Here is a 22,270-nt window from a genome sequence, read left to right as displayed (position 1 = left end):
GCAGTGTTGAATGCTTTTTCAAGGTCCATCCAGAAATGCCTTCCTTAACACATCACATAGACAGAGAGTGTATGAAACACAAGCATGCAGTGTTTTATTCATCAGAGGAAACAATTAGAAGAAGTAAGTACTACAGTTTTCAGCACAATAGAAAAGAGCTTATCAACACCCTGATATTATTTATCACATTCATTACATTCCTATTTGGAGGCTGAATCTTCTTCAGTCTTCAGACTCGTCTTCACATTCCAGCATTATTCGGTAAACAAGTCACTGATGAATCCCAGTGTGTGACGCTGTGGGTGGACTGCATGCAGCTGGCCTGGGTGATGCTCATGGTATCAGTAGATCCAGTCTCTTGTTCTTTCTCTCCTCATACGAAAGGGTAGTACGGATGAGACTTGATCCTGAGGAACAGAAAAACAGCCATGACTGTGAAAAGAGTCAAACCTTGCAGATGACTGTTGCTCTAATGGCTGTGTGTCGACTTACTCATCCAGTAGGCAGGCTTTCCATCCTCGGTCCAGTCCTCTCAGTGCTCTCATGTCTTCATCGGTCAGGCTGAAGTCAAAGATCTGCACAAAACACCAGCAGTGGGGATAACATTTGGATCCAAGTCCAAGTCAAAATACTTACACATGTATGTGCACACTCCAAGAGGCTGACAGGCTCTGTGATGGTGTCGAACCATATTGGTTGTTTTTTTGCTTCTTCTTCTTCTTCTTCTTCTTCTTCTTCTTTTTTTTTTTTTGCATTTCTGCTTTATTTGTGATAGTGACAGTTGTACAGAGACAGGAAAGGCAGGAGAGAGGGGATGACATGCAGCAAAGGACCCCTGGCTAGAATTGAGCCCTGGCTGCAGCAGTAAGGACTCAGCCTTGTTAAATGGTACACACTCCCAGGTGGTGCCGGGGTGCCTAGAGACAATTATTTTATACAAGCCAAAGCACCAAAGCAGCTCTACCAGTGTGAATACTGGACTTACATTCATCTGGTCTGAAACAATTAACCAAATAACTTTGCTCTGTGTCTGCTGGATCTGTTATAAGCACTTCTTTTGAAAACATTTTCCAATATCAAATTTAGAAGCTGGTAATATGACAGTGTTTTCAGGTTGTTCTGTTGATCAATTAATACAGTTTTAAATATAGACATATAAAACATAACAAGTAGGGCTTGTTTTTCAATTAGTAGGAGTGAGCGCGATAGAACGGAGCAGTAAGTGGATACAATGAGAGAGGACGGAGAGGATTTTACCTTTGTGTTTTCAAGGATGTGATGAGGCTTGTCACTCTTCGGGATGACCGCAACACCCTGCTGCACGTGGTACCTCAGCAATACCTGGGAGAGCATCGCCGTTATGAACAAAGCAATACACACACATGTTCACACCTTTTCGCTGCTCTCACTCACACTGACCTGTGCAGGGCTGTGTCTGTGCTTCTTGGCTATATCTGCTACGACTGGGTCCTCCAGGAGCTTATGTGGATCAGCGTCTTCTCTTATTCTATGATAGGTAAGACAAAAAGACCAGAGCATGGGATTTTTATTTCACGATTTAGTAGGCCCCATGGGAAAATAAAATCAATTTCTGTTACTCTCCATATTTCTCCAGAAAATACTGCATCCTACTTCAGTCTGCATCAGAAACATTGAAGAACCTCACCTACCATCTGCATTATGAGCTGTGAATTTCATTAGACTACTTCTTAATGAACTCCAGCTCAGAGGTTATAGATCACATAAGGCTTTTTAAAAGTAGAAAACTGATGGCATGACAATGAGGCTCGGGGTTGTGACATCTGCTGACCACCTAACCTCACTGTCAGACTAAGTCAGTGAGATCCTCCACATCATCTGAAGGTTTCTTTGGAACTCATGAGAAGTCCAAAGTCCAAAGTCAAAGAAGTTTCTCTGCACAATGAGATGAGAAGTTTCGTTTGGATGTGCTGATCCCAGGTGTACAGAGAAACCTGGAGACAAGAGTTTGAGTTGAGAAGCACACTGCTGCATTATGGAAGATTTAAAACGCCCATTGCAATATGTGTTTCTTTTTACCTATGCATGCACTGTGTCACAACTAAATGAAAACCATGCACTACTGTTCACGTTATGTACAGGCTAACAAAATGCTGTACAATGGTTCAACCAGACCGACAACTGAAAAGGCAGAAAGAGACAAAGACACCTCTAAAAATGACACAATAAATACATAAATGAAAAGGAAATGGATACTGTATAACAATGTGTGTTATATTTCACTTCATCTTCCATACTGCAAACCGAGATTTATCCTATTTTTGAATAAATGAAATTAAAGCGCAAATGGAAAACGGAGCTGTTTCTTTGAACTCTCTGAACTGATGCGAAGATGTCAGCAGAAGTGCATTAAATAAATGTGTCCTTTATGGATCAGACAATGATCTCTGACCATGATCACACCTGAGTTTATGACATCAACAGAAGCTCCCAGGTTCTTAATTCATATGTAATCATCACTCTCTGTCAGTGGAGGGTGTGAGTGATGTGTCTTACAGCTTTGGGGATCTTGCAGGTGAGCCAAAGGGGCTGTAGGCAGTCAGGGCAATGTTCTTGGATTTACAGAATTCTATCAGCTCTGTCTGCACCAGGTAGGGATGTAGCTCCACCTATGAATGATATAACACCAAATAAAAGGTGTGCACGTATGGATGCTGATAGAGACAGCTTGAATTTAAAGTCAGCTGCTGAACAGGACTAAAATTCAGCCCAGAGAAGCTCTCCCTAAAGAGCAATGAGAGCAAAAGCATGACTTTTTTAATGTATATTACATCATGATAATCTAGGTGCACCACTGTATGATGTAATGTGAGTACATCACATTATCACATGAACAGTCCGTGCAGTGACATGATGTGATGATGCTATGTTGAATTTAATGTAAAGTAAAGCCATTTTCACATATTCTGATCTTTCTCTTTCTTGCTCCTGGAACGACATTTCACCACTGCACAGGAACAGATTCTAAACCCAACTTGTAACCAGATTGTCTTGTCTTTGTCCTCTTTCTATAATTTAACCTGAGTTCTACCAGGCAGTTAATCAAAACAACCCAAATGATGTCGGATCACTTCTTACTTGCACAATAAATGAAAGTATGGAGCATGGCTCCATACCTGAAGAAGTATGAGGGTATAAGGAAACCAAACTTGAATGACTCAGACTTTCTCCTGCTTATGTCAATAAAGTAGCCAAATATGCAGTACCTGATTGACAGCAGGAGGCACCCTGCACAGAGCAAGAAGTCTCTCCAGCTGCAGGATGTTGAAGTTGGACACACCGATGCTCTTCACCTTCCCTGAGGCTTGCAGGGCTTCCATCCCCTGCAAACATGACAAAGACACAGTTAAAAAGAAAAAGAAAAAGAAAAAAAGAGAGAAAACATCCACAATCCACTTGAAAAGGCTTTTGTGGTTTACCTGAAAAACTTGAAAAAAAATCACCCTTGTAGGACATCCAACTAAGTTTAGGAAATTATTTATATTCTGTTTTTCTGTAAGTTGCATGACAAGCTGAAGTGACTCTATATCAGTTAAAAAATGTGGATGAATTCATCTAAATATATTCTCTATGTGTACATCTGTGTAATTTCCGTTCCCTGTTGTCATTTCTATTACTGTTCTAGCATAGATTTTAGTTTTTGTTTTTAATATTTTTCAACTGCTAATTGAGCTGTGGTGATGCCTGTGCACACTGAAACCAGAGAGAGCACACGTGTTCTTACCCTCCATACGTCTATGTAGTCTATGTCAGAGGTCAGCATCTTTCCATCCTTCTTTGGGAAAAGCTCATCACCCATTTTCTAGGAGGAGATGTAAAGTAGCAGTCAAATAAAAGCTCATCGGTAAAGATACGGTGTGTGTCCTTTCTTCAATGTTTAGAATTGATTCCCTCTTTCAAGGATATTTAGCAAATTTAAGAATATATAAAGCCAGAAATGATTCTTAACCTGTGCCACATGAAATTAGCATGTGAATAGCTGATGGATAAAGTCAAACATCCAGCAGGTTAAGAATCAGATATTTTTCTGTACATTTGTACGCAAGTATCTTGTAGGAGTTGGTGGAGACCAAAATAGGGTAATACTTAAGTTGTATTTGTTAGATGTATAGTGTCAGAACTCCAATGTCACACCTGCTCCACCTCCTCTTTTTTCCTAGCCTGGGGTAAGGGCAGGATAAGAGACAGTAAAATTTTTATTCTACCACACTATTTCAGATGTTACAATAAACCTTTAGGCCAACAGGGAAATGCACAAGGTAGAGATCCAGGTAGTCCAGCTGGAGATCATTCAGGGACTTATTCAGGCACACGGGGATGTCTTCTGGGGCATGATGGGTACACCACAGCTGTAAAAAAAAAAAAAAAGTACAGAACAGCAGGGTTAACAGGAGAATTAAATATCATATATGATATATAATGCAGCGGATAATGCATTAGGTATTCTAAAATATGGTACTTTTTTTTTCTTTTAGTACCTAAAAAGCTTATTTAAATAAATCAAAGGAACCTGGTTTTATCCGTGTGTAAGGTTCAGTCAGGTGTTTTTTTTTCTACTCTTTGCAATTCAGAAAGGACAAAATGTCTCAGTTGTGTAAACAACTGAAATGTAATTCCCCTTTCTCGTGTTGCACCTTTGGCTCAGCGGTAACACCTGTTCTCCTCAGCACCCACCTTACTGACGATGAACACATCCTGGCGCCTGATGATGCCTTGCTTCATCTTGGATTGAAGAGCCTTGCCAATATCAACCTCATTGTTGTAGCTGTAAGCAGTGTCTATGTGGCGGTAGCCAGCTGCAATGGCAGTCTCTACTGCACCCTGGATTGAGGTCCGTGGGAAAAAGGAAGACTGCAAGAAGAATAACATTTAAACATTTTTTTAAAGGTTTTAGAGGTGCTGGTAAGTGAATTTTGTTCCCTTTGCACAGAGTCAGGCAAGCTGTTTCCCATTGTTTCCAGTGTGTATGTTAAGTTAACTGACTGCTGACTGTAGCTTCATATTTAATTGCCAGATATTGATTTTTTTCATCTAATTCCCAGCAAGAAAGCAATAAGTGTTTTCCCCAAAGTGTTGAACTATTCCTGTAAGATTTATCAAGTTCAAGGTACAGTTGAATAAGATTAGCTTTATTACCCCTACAGTGAAAATGCTGCCATAGGACAAAAGCAGTCAAATGCAACATAAAAACAGCAATAACTGGTAGTAAAACATGATAGCATAGGAACAGCATGCACATCTTGTAGAAACAGAAACAGCCAGCTGAGGTTAAAAAAAACAAAAAAAACACAGAGTTTTATAAAGTAGGTCTTTGTCTGAGTTTTTGGTACATTAAGCAACAGGGAGTGTTTGGGTCACTGGACCATTATTCCACTGTTGGACACCACATCCATTAATAGATTTATAGCAAGTACCAGAGCTGTAGAATCTATGAAATCTATTTAAGATCACACACACACACACACACACACACACACACACATATATATATATATATATATATATATATATATATATATATTTTACAGGTTACCCAAATGCCTGTCTCAACAGATAGGTCTTTAGCTGCCTTTTAAAAGACTCCACGGAATCAGTAGACTGTAAGTCTAGGGGGCAGCAGAGGCAAGAGGCCCAATACTTTGCATGATCATGTGGGCTACCTTTTCTGCAGCAACTACCCGAAACTCTGTCTTGCTAAGTGGGGTTGGGTATCTACAAATAAATGATGAGCAATATTGAATTTGTTTATCATTTGTCACAAGGGCAGCAAATATAAAGGGAATGACAGAGGCCCCAGAACCAAGCCCTGTGGGACACCACAAGACAGTGGAGACACAGAGTCTCCAAGAGAGACAGTGAAACTTCTGTCGGTGGGGTAGGATGAAAACACAGTAATGCTATACGTGATGTGCCCACCCTATCATGTAACCTCTCAATCAGGATATGACGATTGTCCAAAACCAGTGACATTGGTGGTGCATTTTTTAAATGCCTCTGTTCCACAATAGAAGTGTCCTCAACAACGTCTGTATGTGTAAACAGTGCTGTTAGCAAGGTTAGCGCCAGCACTATTTTGGAGTTTTGCAAAAAGTTCAGTTTCAGTGACCCAATACTGCTCATGTGTGTGGACGAAACACCAAAACACATTTTAAAAAAAGCTTCATTTAGAAAAATACCTGTGTATGTGTGGACTAGGCATAAATCTCTCCTGGCACAGAAACATCCCGGTGTCTTGTCATCATAGTGAAGTTGCCAGTAAAACTAGGGAGGACTAAGGAAGTCATATTTTGTTTTTTATAGGCATTAAACAAACAAGCTTTAGAAGTGCTCATGAGCGTATTTCTGAACATTGGTCAGAGCAAAGCTAGCTGTGTGCCTGTGCTTCCAGTCTTTATGCTAAGCTAAGGGAAGCTAATTGACTCATGGTCGTAACTTCATAATTTTTCTCATCTAACTCTTGGTAAGAAAGCAAAACAAGCTAATTTCCCAAAATGTCAAACTATTAACAACCTTCCATAAAGGAGAAAGGATCTGTTAGCTAATTTCTCTGCCAAGGACACCCAATCAGAAATATTTTCAATTGCCTCACTAGGCAGACTTCATTCATTACTTCATTCCATTTAACACTTTTACCTCGATGCATATAACTTTAAAGAATCATTAAGAGCATTGCTCTTATGCAGCAGTATGCAAGACAACAAACTGATGGTAACTGGATTCTTGACAGTAAAAACAGATATAGAAATGAGTGTAGAGGCTACCTTCCATGTCCCCAGACCCAGAGCTGGCATTCGTGTGCCATCATTCAGCTCTATGTTCCTGGCCACCTGTGTGTCCTCCATGGAGTTCATTTAGCCACTGCTGGAGAAAGACAGAATGAGAAACTCTGCACACACTAGTTTACTGGCAGGGCTTTCCTCTTCCTCTTTCCCCCTCAAACTGCAACTGCTGAGTCAACGTCCTTTTTCTTTGCCGAGTTCATTTCTCTGTGTCATGTGTTTCTTTCCTTTACTCTTTTTCTCCCCCTCTCTCTTTCTTTCTCGCTCGTCTTCCTGCCTTATCAGTGCTGCAGTTAATTATTGGACAACACATGAAGTACTTCACCGCTGTGAAGTATTTGTGCACATACTCAGTAAGTGAGGAGGAGCATGTTGCAAAGGTCACTCTTCTCATAGGGGTAGTAGTGCACACACACACACAGACAAACACATAGAGGCAGGGTCACATTGTCAGAAAATTCTGCTGTAATATTTCCTTTTCAACATTAGGTGGCGATATTGTATTACTGAACTGTGCAAGTACAAAGGCTGTAGATTTGAAGGAAAATGAGTTTTTTTTTTTTTTTTTTGTTTTTTTTTTTTTAACTGTATCCAGTCATAAAAGTCATAAAAGGTTCATTTGTAAAACAGATGTCTCGATATTTATTTAAAGGATGTTTTGTTCCAGAAGATAAGATTGTGCAGTAGCATTGTGATTAATAAATTAATTAATTAAATTAATGCCAATTCTTAAAATTCACATTTTCTGAATGTTTTTATTGCTGACCTTTTATTTTTTAAAATTCATTTATTACTATTTTATTTTTCTTATAAGAATATTCAAGACTGGATTACCAATGAACAAAGCAAGCAAACCTCTGGGCTCGAAAGCCTCAAATTAATTGTGTGTCATTTGGTTTGTGGTAATATGATTATTGAAAATATGTTTGGACTCCTAATTATTAAGATGAAATGATGAGGGGCTTAAGATGGGTCCTGCACTGTTATCTTATTTTAGATTATTTTAACCCAATGAGCAAAAACAAGTGGTCACTAAGGGCCCATAGGTTTTTCTACCTTTGGGCTATTGCAAATGGAAAGCATTATAAATAATGCTTTCCATTTGCAATAGTCAAGCAACAGAGTGACAGTATACAGCCATGCTATGAGAGTCCTCTCAGGCTGCTGTTGCACACAGCACAGTCTTCATAAGGCTCAGTACATTTTGTGCTCAAAACACTCTGAGTCCACTCAAAGTGTACACAATGTCTGTACTGGTAAAGCCAATTGTGTATCTAATTATCTTTTATGATTTTAATCAACACCAGTCATGTCAACACGTTTTTATTTGGTAACTATTAAGAAAACTACTAAGTTGAATTTTGTGTCTGTAAATATATGTGACACACAATTAATTTACATAAAAATATACAGAATGTTGTGATGAGGAGAATTGTTTTCTAGCACAAGCAAAGCATGCATATGATTATCAGTTCATAACATTTCTAAAACAGGAGGTTCAAATACATATTTACTTTCCCTGATTGTGACAGCAAAGAAGCCAGCTGGTGTGTGCAGTATAGAGAGATCATCCTACAGCTGATACCAAAGAAGTTACATTATATAGATATACAAAGCGTTACACAAATTATATAAATACATAAAGACAAGTAGAGGTTTCCTGTATAAAATATAAATATTAGGTCTGCTCATTTCTTATGGTTTACATAAAAAATTACATCATCAATGGACCATCAGATATGTTGCTTCCAAGCTTTTTGTTGCCACAGTGATGACTATTAACACAGTTCTGACATCAGATTTCTGCACCTCTAACTTCATAACATGGTGGAATCAAATTTCAAGGCTGATTCCAGCTCTGCATATGTGAGGATCAGTTCTTCCATCCTCCAGGCTTTGGTCTCCACGAGGTCCATGCTGTCAGTCTGGTCCCGCTCTGCTGCGTCACTGATCCAGATCATTGCTGTCGCGGCTGCAGGGCCGATAATGGTGCTGGCAAAACTCCCTGATCCGAGCACAGGCCTCCACCATCATCTCCTCCGGCACCGTCACCACAATGCGACAGAAGTTAGGATACTCAAACGCCTGGAAGAGGACAGAACATGGATACTCTTAGTTATTAAAGTCATAATACATGTTTGTCATTTTGGATTGAAGCTTGTAGGCAGATGTGAGGACAAATGGATGAACGATAAGCAGTGACAAAAAGGGGATGAAGTCTTACTGAGGCAGGCAGACAGAAGACAGACTGCTCGGTCACCAGCCGTTCAGTGAAGTCCACGTCATTTTTAAAATCTGGAAAGTGATCCATGTCAATCCCCACCTGCACAAATGTGGACATACACACACAATTTTCTCTTAGAAGAAGCTGAAATTCATATTCAAACCTCTAGTGAGTCAATAAAATAGTGTAGAATGATAGAAGGTTTAGGTTCACGTGCATGGACTGGTGGGATTAGAATCTGAATGTGAAATACTGCTGATGTTACAACGTCCATTAAGTCTGGCTCATCTGGTGAATGTATATGTTTAATACATGTATATGATGTGTTTTTTCCTGTTAAACTACTTTAGCTTCATGTCATTTTCTAACACCTGTATCAGCCACAGAAAGAGCTAAAAAAATAATTATCAATGACGTTCTAAAAATAACATACTAATTGAATTAAATTGTTTTTTCCTTCTAAATTTCCATGTGTGGCTGTAACATAACTGCTACTAATTTCCTGAGGCTTTTTTGATATCTTTCATAATTTATAGGATAACTTGGACATTTCAGGTGGAAACTAGTTCTTGAGATTTTTTACCAAAAATATAAATATACACACACATACTGTATATACATAAGTATATACATAAACTACTACAATACAACATATGGTTATTTATTGGTATTGATCAATAAGGTGCAGTCTGACTTTAAATCAAGTGATGAGAAAGCTTGATGTGTATAATCTGTCCCGTACCCCTTAACTACAAAGTCACCATGACACAAAAACTATTTGCATGTGTGTCCATGTTCAGAATAAACCACATACACACACTTATAGTACTGACCATGAGGTACATGGCTCCTGAAGGCATAACGGGGTTCAGGCCGGGGATGGTGGACAGCTCATTGTAACAAATTTCTGAGTTGGTCTGAGGAAGAAAAGATAAATCAGAACAAAAATAAATGAGACAGGTAAAAAAAAAAAAAAATGTTAAAACAAAACAGACGAAAACTGACCACACATCAAGACATAGTTAAAAAGTTTAGTCACATAAATTGAAAATATATGTATATATAAATACTATTAACATCTAGAATGTGATTCTAACATATAACAGCTGCAGAATATATGCATTTGCATATCTTGACCAGATATCTGAAAATGTAAATAAAATATAAAGTCAAAATCTAAGTGTTTTGATCAAAGTGTTAGTCCCCGTAAAATGGAGACACGTTAAAAAGTAAAAAGATATTGCGCAGTCCTACCTTCAGAAAGCGGATGGTGTTGTTGTAGAAGCTTTGAGGTGTGTTGTTGAGGATGCTCTCCAGGGCGCCCTGAACGATGCTGCAGGCCCCCAGAATACGTTGGGTCAGTTTCACCAGACCCTGCCGAATCTTCAGAGAGGACAGACTGCATGTGTCACCTGGCTAAATCTAACAGAACTGAAGTCTTCCTATTCTATCTCTTCCTATCTGTTAAAACAATGCACAAAAGCATCTATGTACCTCAGACCCAAATATGTCATTCCTGTCATGGATGAGGATCCATCCCATCCTCCAACCGGGGACCAGCCAGCGTTTAGCCAAGCCGCCGCAGGAAAGGATGGGAACGTCACTGCTGAGAGACGCCATGGACGGACAAGCGGAACCTGGGAAAACCTGAGGACAGGAGCAGGAACACATGAAATATGCTTAGTGTTAAGTAAAATGATTTTTTTTGTTAACATTTAATCGCATAATATTTCATATTTATTCGGGGGGTAGGGGAGAGACTAAAGGAGGAATATGAGGAGAAAAAGACAAGTAGAGTTGGGGGCTGGGGGCTGGGGGTTGGGGAGGTGGGTGAGGGAGAGATTGATGATACGGTAACCACAGTGAGATATGCTCCTCCCACACAAAGCTGGATCCTATTAAAGCCAGAAAGCATCTTTGACGCTGACCGGGGAACTGCCCCGCGTCCTATTGGCCAGACTGCTTTACTGACACAACAGCAATTGACATCTGAAATGTGCCTGTACAGTATATATGTCAGCATAGCAATTTAGAGCAATTTCGGGCTTGTGGCTGACTCCCCCATCCCTCCCCTCTCTGAAATCGAGTAAGAGTGGAACACATTAAAACAATGTGATCAGTATGTTGTGTGACATGAAAAATAGTATGTGAATGAAAATACATGCAGATGTATGAAAAGTGTGAAAAAGGACAACAGTTAATTCTGTAAGTGTAGAATGATAATGACTGACTTTAGGACTCATGCAGGTACACAGAGAGGACCTCAACTGTGAAGACATGAGTTAAAAATATATAATTTACTGCTCAGGGTCTTATGGGGGAGAGGGACACAGGGGGTTATGCCCCACTGACTGAGCCTTGTTTGGTTGGTGCAGTTCACAGATACGCTGGCCTCTTAGCCTTCAAACACTCAAGTCATAAAAGAAAGGCCCCAACACCACACCCCCAGCCCAGCTCTCCACCCACCACTACACGCCCCCAATTCCTCCCGCTTCTGCTGCCAAAACCCCACATCCGCATTAATTGCAAGCACATGCAGGCGAAAAAGTGCAGAGTCATTCTGCTCTGCTGGTGTGAAATGTGAAATGGTGAGATGTTAGTGCTGCTGGACTTTTCCACTCACAGCAAAAGCAAAACTCACTCTTCTTTGCGCAACTGATGGAAAGACGCTTTTTAATTGTTTTTATTTTTCGTAGATGTGAGACAAAGTTTAATTTCTGGAACTCTACTGACAGACAGAAAGACTGAATACTGAATTATTCGATATTCAGTGAATCAAAGCTGAGCAATGCCTTTAAACATGACCCATGATTCGCATTTATCACCTTATCTGAATGTTGAAAAGTGGAAAACTACTGCACCAGACAATTCCACTCTGGCCTTATCACCACATTTTTATTGAGCTGACAAACAACATCCAGCCTGCCTGTGAGTGTGTTTGTGTGTTCTTGCCTGTCTATGTGTCTGTGTGTACAGGACTCTATGCACAAGTGTACTGTATATCTGCCTACATGTTTGCACGACCTTCAACTTAAGTTTGACCAATACAGACTTCGTCAAGGCTGACATTGATCTCGTCGCTTTGGACAGAATGTGCCAACAATGTTGTTTTCTGATTTCAACTTTTCAATTTGGTCATTTGTGAGTCATAATATCCCGTAAAGAACGCTGTAATATTTTGAGACCTAAGTTGTGATACTCCAAAAAAGTCATGTTATTAAAATAATGAAATACTCAGATACCATGAGAGGTAAAAATGCTGTTTCCCCAAGGAATGAATTCTGGACTGAGCAGCACCATCATGTGAAAAAACACTGTGATAAACCATCATTGTATTTGAACTGGGTGGCACTTTGAAACATGTACATGCACGCAGCCTGAGCTTAAAATGCTATCACCCCCATCACGTCCACTGCTTGCCCTTGCTGACCTCCCTGCCCCCTGCTCATCCAGCGTACCCGCTTTACTGGTTGCTGCTTCCAGGCCTCATTCACAGCACAAGGCCTCATAATCCCCCCTGTGCTGATGTGGGGTTGTCCACCCATCATTCAGAGCCAGGGCAAATGCCATCAAATACCACCAAACCACTATCATTGTAATGAAAAATGTGTCTCACTGGTGTTACAGAGGGCCAAGGCCACCTGCCAACCTGCACTACGTGACTTGGTGTGTAGTTATACTCACCATATCGCTGTAGATTTCATCAGCCAGAATGGGGACACAGTGTCTGGAGGCCACTGAGAAGAACAAGAATAATTTTGCTGTTACTCTGAGATGAGACAAATGCTGCGTTTATGTGATCGTCCAAATGTTTGTCTCTAACTTCAACTGTGATGGCAATTCAGAGCTTTTGAGGGTTTTAACTGTTGTTCCTGCTGAAGCAGAACGGGGGAGATTTGCAGCTCACCTTTGATGATCTTCTGTAGGTGTTCCTTGGTGAAGACGGAGCCACATGGGTTGGATGGGTTGGTGACAATCAGACAGGATGTTCTCTCATCAATCAAGCTCTCCAAATGTTGCAGGTCGACCTCCCATGACTTGTCTGGCTGCAAATCAAAGTGGATGTATGTCAGGGTGAGGACAGAAACTTCATCGTGCATGAAGTGTACCAGAAAGGTGAACGGTATCTTTATACTGCCTGTCTCTATACTCTACCTCAAAACATTGGAAATGACTGGAATTTCATCTCAGATGCTCACAGCATTGATAGATTACATTAAAAAAAAAAAAATCATCAGCAACATCTCTATTTAGCCATAGATAAATACATGTTGAGCATTAAATAGATTTTATCTTGCAAGTTGAAAGGTAGCTACAGTTAGTGGCAGCACTTTGAACAAAAAGAAGATAAACTGTGTGGTGGGGGATGGTACCCCCCCCCCCCCCAACTCACCAGCAAGTTGTAGAGTTTGACCTCAATGCCCATGGAGACAGCCAGAGTCTTATATAAGGAGAAGCCTGGGCATGGGACCAGGATATTGTCCCCTGGGTTACACAGAACACTGATAGCCAGGTCAATGGCCTGACTGCAGCCGCTGGTCAAAATCACATCCTGCAAGGGAGAGTGGGTGCACTTTACTTTTAAGAGCATAGACACCAAAACCAGACAGCTTGTATTCTTTGACCTGAATAAAGCCACTGCAACAAGCAGATTAACTTCCAAGACATGCACTTTGAGGGACTACTATGTGATTTTAGTTTTATGTGACTCAGATGTAAAGGTAGTACTGCAAAAGAATGGGAAATTTAAGGATATAATTTAATTTGAGCATTGACATGGTTAGTTGTTCTGGGAGGTCTTCACCGTCCTTCACACTTTGCATACTTAATGTGAGCAAAGTGGGTGAGATGTTGAGCTTGTTGATGTTCCTGACTCCCTTGATAATGGAACAGACTTGATACCTGATTGTGCACGATGTAGGACGTGCTGCATAAAGCTGAGCTAATGCAATGTTACTTAAAGTTTTTGGTATGAGTGTGTCCATGTATTTATGGACGCTTTTCTTCTCTGATGTCAGAGTTGTACCGTAAAAAACGTATATATTCAAGTAAGGACAACTTGAGCTTAACAACTTTTTACTCTTCTATTTATCCAAGTGAAGACTGATGATAAGTACTTGTTTTTCAGCATAAAAGCATGAATGAGAAAGGTATGAAGTGTACGAGTAGTAAGCACCTCTGCCTCTAGTGGAGCCTCGGGGCAGCTGTAGAAGTTGGCCACTGCTTGCCGGCTGTTCAGATAACCTGCCCGTAGACACAGAGAAAATATAGAGGACATGCACACAGAGATGCATCAGATCCACAGACAGTGAAAAATCTAATCATATAACTGCCACTAATTTTTTGGAAAACGTGAGCACGCAGTTTGTGATTTACTGACATAAATACATTTCCAGTCAGTACATCTCTCAAAACAAACTGAAGTTTTCCTGATAATCAGTGTGACTCACCAACAGAAGGAGCATAGCCGTTGTATTTTTGGGAGTCTATGGCATTTTTCATGGCTTGAAGCACTGCATCATCTGTAGGCAGGTTCCCAAACACAGTGGGATCCCCTGAGGAGCAAATGTGATGGTAAGCAATCAGTCAACAGTGAAATAAATGTAAAAATCAGTGAATGGACAGTATGCCATTGCATTGTAATTCATTGGTCTATTTTGTTTCCAATCATAGAAACTAACTGGAAATCTAAGGGGATAGTTATTCTTTATTGATTATAGACATACATTACTGGATTAATCTATAAAGCGGAAGTTTTTATGGATTATTGGCTAACTGATTAATTCATTAATTGTTACAAATTAACTGAAAATGTGCACTGCATGTAAGCAACATATTGGTATCTCCAGAAGTTTTTAGAAGCACCTCTTTGTGGTGCAGAAACCCTCTTACCTATGGAGAGTGCAATCATGGGTTTATCCGGGTTCGGGGTGATTTTCATCCCATCCACGATGGCCCTGATGGGATTGAGTGTGTTTTTGGCCATCTCTGAGGACTTCACTTCCCATCTCTGCCTGCGGCTCTTGGCTTTTGCCGGATACAAACTTCCATTCACACTGACGTGGTGGATGCCGTTCCCGTGCACTCCTTTGCCATTGACTCCAGTCCCATTCAGGCTTTTGCCATTGACAGTGCTTTTTCCGTGGACTCCATTTCCATTCATCTGAACTAAGTAAGACTTGTTATCCATCCTGGCGTTGATGATAAGGATGGACAATAAGTGTTAGAGCAGCAATGTAGTGATATTTCCAGTGATGGAAAATATATATACTCAATACTATCCTTCAGTTTAATGTTGACGTGCTTTGAGTATTTTGTTATATGCTACTTTCTACTTCTACCCCACTACATTCATCTGGCAGACATAGTTGCATGAATATTTTTCCATGAAGAGGAGGAATAAGAATAAAGATTAATTTAAATAGTCTGAGTATTTTTTTAAAGCTTGCTCCCTGATCAAAATATGCTAACAAGCATCATTCTGCATATTCAGAGATTATTAGCAGATGAACATATCAGGCAGGCTTCCTTTGAACTGACAGAGAGGAGATTCACCGACCTGCTTAAAACAGCGTGTTACAAAGAGCAAATTCTCACCTCTTATCAAAATAATTCATCTATTGTTGTGCATCACAAAAAAAAAAAAGAAAAAAAAATGGAAGATCAACTGACTGACGATGACATATTCTCCAAACTTGGATAAAAGAGATGAAAAAAACGTCTCAACAGCATACATTTATCTTTATTTTTAATTATCAAGCAACTCCTCTCATTGTTCACTTATTCAGTATCAGACCAGTAACTGAAACAATAAAGCTTAAAAAATCAGATTTGAACTTACCTCAATCAAAGTCTCTCCAAAAAGTTCCAACGCAGTTTAATTACTTTTACACAACTTAGACAGCATGGGATGTTTTAAGCCTGTTTTATAGCAAGATCTCAGAAAAAGGGTGTTGAGCCCTGCCCATATTTCCATTGGTGGAGAATGAGGGTTGTGTCATTACACCCCCCCCCCCCTTACATCACTAACCAGAACCATATACCTAAAACCCTTAACAGAATCAATTACCAGCTGGAGGAGAGGGTAGTGAACAGTGGGATGGTTCTGACGCACTTAGTAGCGTCTGCAGGAGTGTGTCACACACAAACAAACACACACACACACACACACACACACACACACACACACACACACACACACAGAGTGAACCCACAAAGCAGGTCTGTCAACGCAGCACCAGGGAAGAAATTTAAAGTTACCCACATATTCACCTGCACTGTAAATCATTGCAGCCTCGTTTAGTTATGTCCACTTGTTATCTCTCTTTATCACAAAGAGCTCTGACAAGTTTTGGATTTTGAACTCAACTTTACAAGTTTTAAAAAGTAAAACTTACAGTTACTCATTGTGTTGACTATTTGAAATTTTTGTCAGATTTGTATGTGTTGATTGAACTTGGGTTTGTAAGTCATCAGTTTAAAAAAAAAGGATAGGAAAAGGAGGGAAAGTAAAACTTACAGTTACTCATTATGTTGATTATCTGATAATTTTTGACTGATTTGGATGTGTTGATTGAACTTGGGTTTGTAAGTTATCGGCTGGGGAAAAAATCAGAGGAAAAAAACAGTGACCCAGAAAAATCTATTTGCTGTGACTTGCGGTGACTTTTTAAGTTAAAATGTCTTCCTTAAACCTAGGCAAGGTTGAAGCATGGGAATAATCATTTAAACACTACAGATAGGTCACACATCGAATGCCATCCAAAAATATAGGTATTTTGGAGTAAACAAGAAAGGACTACTTTCACCGGCGGAACGAGACTATTTCGCTGTCAACGGCCTGTTAATGGAAGCAGAACAATACAACGCTGGCATGCAGGCAACGGGGAGTCTGCTCGGTTAGGTGGACAGGGGCAGTGCAAGTTGAATAATAGCTTATTAACTATTTTTCCATTAACCGGTACATGCGGTAACGTAAAAACAGTAATTATGTTGGTTGTGCTTTTTAATAGCCTGGAAGAGCTAAATTCGTGGCATTGATGATAAGCTAACGATAACACCCCCTCCCCCCTCTCCTGTTATGGTGGACAAATCGTTCAGACTTCTGTTAAAACCTGTAAAATGTTAAATATGTAGCTAACTGGTGTAGTGTTTTATTGTGACCGTAATAGTCGTGGTTTATTTTGTGCCGCTGAGGTTTTTTTACTCGAGTTCCCCACACCCATTAAGCGGAACAGGAGTTAGCTAGTTAACTACTAGTTAGCCACTCGACAGTTACGTTACTCTGGAGGTTCAAGTTCAAATAAATGTATGTATCCCAACTAGGGCAATTCAGTTTACAGTCTCCAGTTTATATTGAACGCTGCTGGTGCTCTGCTTACAGTGTTAATGCTGAGCAACTGTCTCTGAGTGAAATCCCCCCCCCCCCCTTTTTTTTTTTGTTTTTTTTTTGTTTTTTTTCCTTCGTGTGGCGCGTGTTTGCAGCACATGGAAAGCGGAATACTCAGAGCGGATATCATGACTTTGTCATGTTAAAATAATATTTTGATTATGGTTGAGCCGGATACTCGTTTCAGACGAGTATCAGTTACGGATAAAGCATTTTTGACTAGTACGAGCATGATACGAATAAAACTCGTCAATATCCGTGCTCGTGCTGAAGGAAAATCCTCATTGGGTAACTGACTGTCTTCACGCTCTGTGATTGGCCAGTCACACAGCGCCCGCCTCTCCCTACACAGACACGTCTCTAGCTCACGTTGCTCTCTTCAGTACTTATGTTTTCTTCAGCTCGACTCTTATTTCGGTTTGTATGACATTTAAAGTTACTTGGTGAACTTGTGCGGTGCATTTGACAAGACAGAACTGAAAACGGCTCGTGTCGCGTCGGTCACTGCCTCCACTCCGGTCGTTTTTTTTTTTTTTCTTTTTTTTCTTTTACCGTCTGCTTGCTCTTAGTTTGGCTGGTGATATAAAGTCAGTTGGAAAACTTTGCTCGCACTGAACGCGATGCTTTTGAGAAGAATACAGTGCACAAGGCTGACACATTATTTCCGTGTTTGCCATCACTGGATGTTTGCATGAATCACCAAGTTCACACAGATCATTAAAAAATAAACAGTCTTACAGACCACTTACACACTTACACACATATAGCTGAACACACAAAGTAGCCTATATTAATATTTTTATTGCATAGCAATTTCAGACTTAAAATAATGTACCGATTTAAGCCCCACCCATTTCTGTTAGGCCCCACCCACTCCAAGTACAGATACGGATACAGATAATTTAGATGGTTGAACAGATACAGATACGGATAGTGGTGTAGTCGCTCATCCCTAATTTTGATCTAAGACAGGAGTAAACTGTAATGAAGTTCCTCCATAGATGGTACAAAGGGTGCAGTGTAGTGGGTGTATCTTTGCTTTGAAGTACTTTTAATATTTGGAAAATGTAAGAATTATAAAGGGCAACTACAAATACTCCTCCTCCAATCAGGGTGTTTCTGCAAAAGAAATGAAATTATACTTTACATCAGTATTTCCATTTTATACATCACTATACTTCATTACATTTATCCAACAAGTACAATTTACAATTTCAGATTGTATATGTGGTGATTTTAAAAAATATGATGCAGTGTTTTAGATCAAACAAAATATTATTTCGAGATTGACCAACTGCAGCAGTAAAATGCCACAGATTAATATACCAATAACAATAATCCAATAATGTCATATATAACGGTATAACACACAGGGAGCATTTTCTCTAAAATGAATATGTCTTTGCGTACGTATACTGACATATATAAGTAACATTTCAATGGTGGACACTTGTAATGGAGAACATTTCCATTGTGGTATTAATACTTTTCCTATCGGAGAGGAACGCATTCTTCCTCCACCTGCTGCGGTCAAAAAAACAGTGAAGTTGTGGGCTGGAAAACCAAAACACTCAGCTGAAAATCACTATAAGGCTCTATAGAGTTGAGGGAAATTGCAGAGTCAGGTGATAATTCTCTGTAGATTCATCACATTCATATTCAAGTAGCTATTAAAATAGAAATAATAATTATAGCTGCTTTAATGTTATTGCCAACACCTGTGTTTTTCCCAGTGTGACCAGTCAAAATGCCTGCAGTGAAACAGGCCTGTATGTCAACATGGACATAAAGTTAGACTTTGATCTATATAACGGATCTAAACATGTACAACGCAGTACTAATGGTAAGGGTAACTGTAAGTCATTAGACCTTCGCTTCTGTTCTAGTTACTTATTCATGATGACTATAACATACTAATAACTGAGTCAAGAAAACAAGTTAACAACAAGTTATGATTCATGTGAGTCATTGTTTGCCAGGTGTGGGTCCGTAGACTGTGCGGTCACGTTGTGTTAAATCAATATCTCACAGACAAACACTAATTCAGAAAAAACACACACTGATGATGGTGTTGATGTGCAACTGGAGGCATCTGGGTCATCTTTCAAAGGTATCCCATTTCCCTTAGTTGCGTTCAATGAACTACTGTTTGAAATATGGACAGTAAGCAGCTTGACTGGCTGGTAGTAAGTGTGGAAAAGCAGGTCAAATTTAAACATATGTGGAAAACTACTCTTTATATAACAGCCAGTCAGTCAAGCTGTTTTTTTCTTAACTGTGGGGATTTCAGTGCTCCTCGCTGGTTCATTTTACAGTCCATTTGAATCAAATAGTGCCACTGAAAGCCAAGGAAGTCCTCTGAGAGTAATCAAGCAGTTAAAATGCAGTAACAAAAACTTAAAGGTCATGTTGAGCTTTTGCAGAAATTATAAAAAGGTTATTTTTCATTATTGACAAATCAAATGAAAAAGACAAAACCAACAATGAATTGGTACAAATACAAACCATGAGAATATCCAGCATGACTTGTATCTGGTCCTTCCTGAACAGTAGAAACAGGACTGGTTTAGATTGCTGTAAGAGGAGGTTCTGGATGCTTGTGTGGACCTTAAGTGTGACCTCAGTTTTCATGCAAAACTGCAAAGTCACTGTCTGGTACTACATCAAGGGGGCACCTCACAGTTTCATAAATCAGCCTGCTCGAGTCAACATGCACTCAGCACAAGGTAGAGGTGGAAGGGATAATCTACATACTAAGAGGTCACAGTTTTAAAGCCAAGCACAATGGCCATTACAAGCAGCATCAGAATCGGCTTCATTGGTTGGTATGTGTGCACATACAGGGAATTTGACTTTGAATTAAAATACTGCACTCAGTGTATTTGCATAAAAAAGAAAAAAGGACATGCAGCTCAACAAGGACAAAAGACGAAAAAACAAAGATTGAACGTACATAACTGAACAGTTACGTACGTGCAAAAAATATAAAATAATTGATATATACAAAAAATGATGAGGCAGTATATACAGTGAAATTTACAGTGTGCAGGTATTTATGTGGACAGTGACAGTGAGAGTTGAAGGTACATGTTAAAACTGCATCAGTGGATGATAAACGTCAGTCAGTGGATGTTTTGGTGTCAGTGACACTGTATGACTGCTAACTGTTCATCAAGGTGACGGCTTGTGGGGGGAAACTGTTTTTTTATCTGGTTGTTTTGGCGTTCAGTGATCTGTTGGAACAGGTTGTGTCCAGGATGTGATCGGTCTGCAGTGATGCTTCCTGCCCGTTTCCTCAGTCTAGAGGTGTGTAATTCCTGAATGGAGGACAGGTTGGCACCAATGATTTTCTCAGCAGTCCTGATAGTCTGTTGCATTGTGTTCTTGTCTCGTTTGGTTGCAGGCTCAAGCCAGATGATGATGGATGTGCTTAGAACAGACTGGATTATTCCTGTTTAGAGCTGGATCAGCAGCAGTTGAGGCAGGTTAAACTTCCTGAGCTGACACGGGAAGTACATCCTCTGTAAGGGCTTTTTTTTTTTTTCTTAACAGTGAATTTTCATGAATGGAATAGAAAGTCTCTAGCATGAATCCCCAGACAGGCAGAGTAAATGTAGGTGAGGAAATCAGATGAGAGACCTGCCATTAAAATGCTTTTGAAACAGACACTGAATCACCAGCGGCACAAGTGGAGCTCAGTGACAACAGGACAGCTCTGAGTGTCAGAATAGGAAGCAGGACAAGAAACAGGCAAATGGCAAAAAACAGTAACGTGCTGTCCTTTTTGGGACACAATCTTTAGAACAAGGCAATGGCCACACTAGCAGCTCTGTGAGGCTGCACGTAGGCACAGTGGTGCTTTGAGCTAAATGCTGACAGGCTCATAATGACACTGCTGAGATAAGGTCAGGTTTAACATGTTCTCTGGATGCTGCCATACATGGTGGATTAAAATCAACATTAAAGTCCCACTCCATGGGTCAAAGCTCAGGCTTTAACGGCTTTAAAAACAAAGGGAAAAAAACAGTTACTTCATCAGGTGGAAACATGGAACATCACATGTGTCTGATGCAATACTGACATGAGGAAAAACATTCACAGCTAGAACATCTCACAATAAATAAATAAAAAGCTAGCCCTCAAGGGGAAATCCACCCTAAAATAGAATTGTTCATTGTTTTCTGAAACACGACACTTTTTAATTTGTTCAGTCAAAAGCATTTTCTGACGAATTCTAATAAAACTGCTGGATGTAATAGCCCAAATAGAAATTCACTGTTCCCACAGAGCCAGTCACTAATCACATGATGACATCTTCAGTTAAAGCACAATGCTGTGATTTCTATATTTTCTATATAATTCAGTTTTAGGATAGATTTTCCTTTTAATAGGGTCTTATGTAATGACTCAACACACACACACACACACACACACACACACACACACACACACACACACACACACTGTATACCCTTTGAAACTTTGTACCCTGCCATTCAACTTGAACTGCATCGCTTGCAAAAACCCTTGATCATTCTGTTGTCACGGCCAGTGATGGCATCTGTGCACAAATAAAATACATGGACATGGACAGCATGAAGAAATCACAAGAAAAGGAAGCTAAATAAATAATAGAAAATAACACTTTTAGCAAATCCCTCATTTTATCTATTATTTTACCTTAATTTTACCAGAAGTTCCATTGACATCAAAATCTATCTGATAAGAGAGACACAGCCGTGAAAGCAACTGCACAAAATCACAACTATTAAAATAGAACACAAGATACAAAAATCCACATGAAAACAGAAGAACGGCTAATCAAACACAGTGGCCTCT

General features: G+C 39.8%; 2 protein-coding genes across 3 annotated transcripts; both read right to left on the bottom strand.

Moving 5' to 3' along the window:
• Positions 1-139: 139 nt before the first annotated feature.
• Positions 140-6,919, bottom strand: LOC143322296 (aldo-keto reductase family 1 member B1). 2 transcript variants are annotated; one of them, XM_076733409.1, is made up of 10 exons: positions 6,801-6,919; positions 4,714-4,890; positions 4,272-4,388; positions 3,764-3,841; positions 3,246-3,362; positions 2,536-2,648; positions 1,420-1,507; positions 1,258-1,341; positions 493-575; positions 140-407 (listed from the first exon to the last, which is right to left on the bottom strand). In XM_076733409.1, the coding sequence occupies exons 1-10, from the start codon at positions 6,888-6,890 to the stop codon at positions 374-376; spliced, it is 981 nt and encodes a 326-aa protein (XP_076589524.1). In that variant the 5' UTR covers positions 6,891-6,919; the 3' UTR covers positions 140-373. The 2 variants fall into 2 exon arrangements, with proteins under 2 accessions (XP_076589524.1, XP_076589525.1); XM_076733410.1 differs by having other exon boundaries at positions 4,296-4,388.
• A 1,843-nt stretch (positions 6,920-8,762) lies between these two features.
• On the bottom strand, positions 8,763-15,232 carry tat (tyrosine aminotransferase). The gene is made up of 11 exons (XM_076733408.1): positions 14,935-15,232; positions 14,493-14,597; positions 14,219-14,286; positions 13,436-13,594; positions 12,950-13,088; positions 12,727-12,779; positions 10,537-10,689; positions 10,297-10,425; positions 9,876-9,959; positions 9,043-9,141; positions 8,763-8,903 (listed from the first exon to the last, which is right to left on the bottom strand). The coding sequence occupies exons 1-11, from the start codon at positions 15,230-15,232 to the stop codon at positions 8,763-8,765; spliced, it is 1,428 nt and encodes a 475-aa protein (XP_076589523.1).
• Between the last annotated feature and the right edge of the window lie 7,038 nt (positions 15,233-22,270).

Source organism: Chaetodon auriga, chromosome 6, assembly GCF_051107435.1.
Source record: "Chaetodon auriga isolate fChaAug3 chromosome 6, fChaAug3.hap1, whole genome shotgun sequence".
Lineage (NCBI taxonomy): Eukaryota > Metazoa > Chordata > Actinopteri > Chaetodontiformes > Chaetodontidae > Chaetodon > Chaetodon auriga.
This window is presented reverse-complemented; position numbering and strand designations above follow the sequence as displayed.

What these genes read in the sequence shown, in the direction of transcription:
- LOC143322296 (XM_076733409.1), bottom strand. Translation starts at nt 6,890, where the DNA reads ATGAACTCCATGGAGGACACACAGGTGGCCAGGAACATAGAGCTGAAT. An exon ending in ATTTCCCTGTTGGCCTAAAG is followed by an intron (nt 3,842 to 4,271) that starts GTTTATTGTAAC and finishes ATCTCCTCCTAG; the next exon opens with AAAATGGGTGATGAGCTTTT. An exon ending in ACATCCTTGAAAACACAAAG is followed by an intron (nt 576 to 1,257) that starts GTAAAATCCTCT and finishes TGTTTTGTGCAG; the next exon opens with ATCTTTGACTTCAGCCTGAC.
- tat (XM_076733408.1), bottom strand. Translation starts at nt 15,232, where the DNA reads ATGGATAACAAGTCTTACTTAGTTCAGATGAATGGAAATGGAGTCCAC. An exon ending in CGGCTATGCTCCTTCTGTTG is followed by an intron (nt 14,287 to 14,492) that starts GTGAGTCACACT and finishes GTCTACGGGCAG; the next exon opens with GTTATCTGAACAGCCGGCAA. An exon ending in ATGAAATCTACAGCGATATG is followed by an intron (nt 10,690 to 12,726) that starts GTGAGTATAACT and finishes TCCTGTCCTCAG; the next exon opens with GTTTTCCCAGGTTCCGCTTG.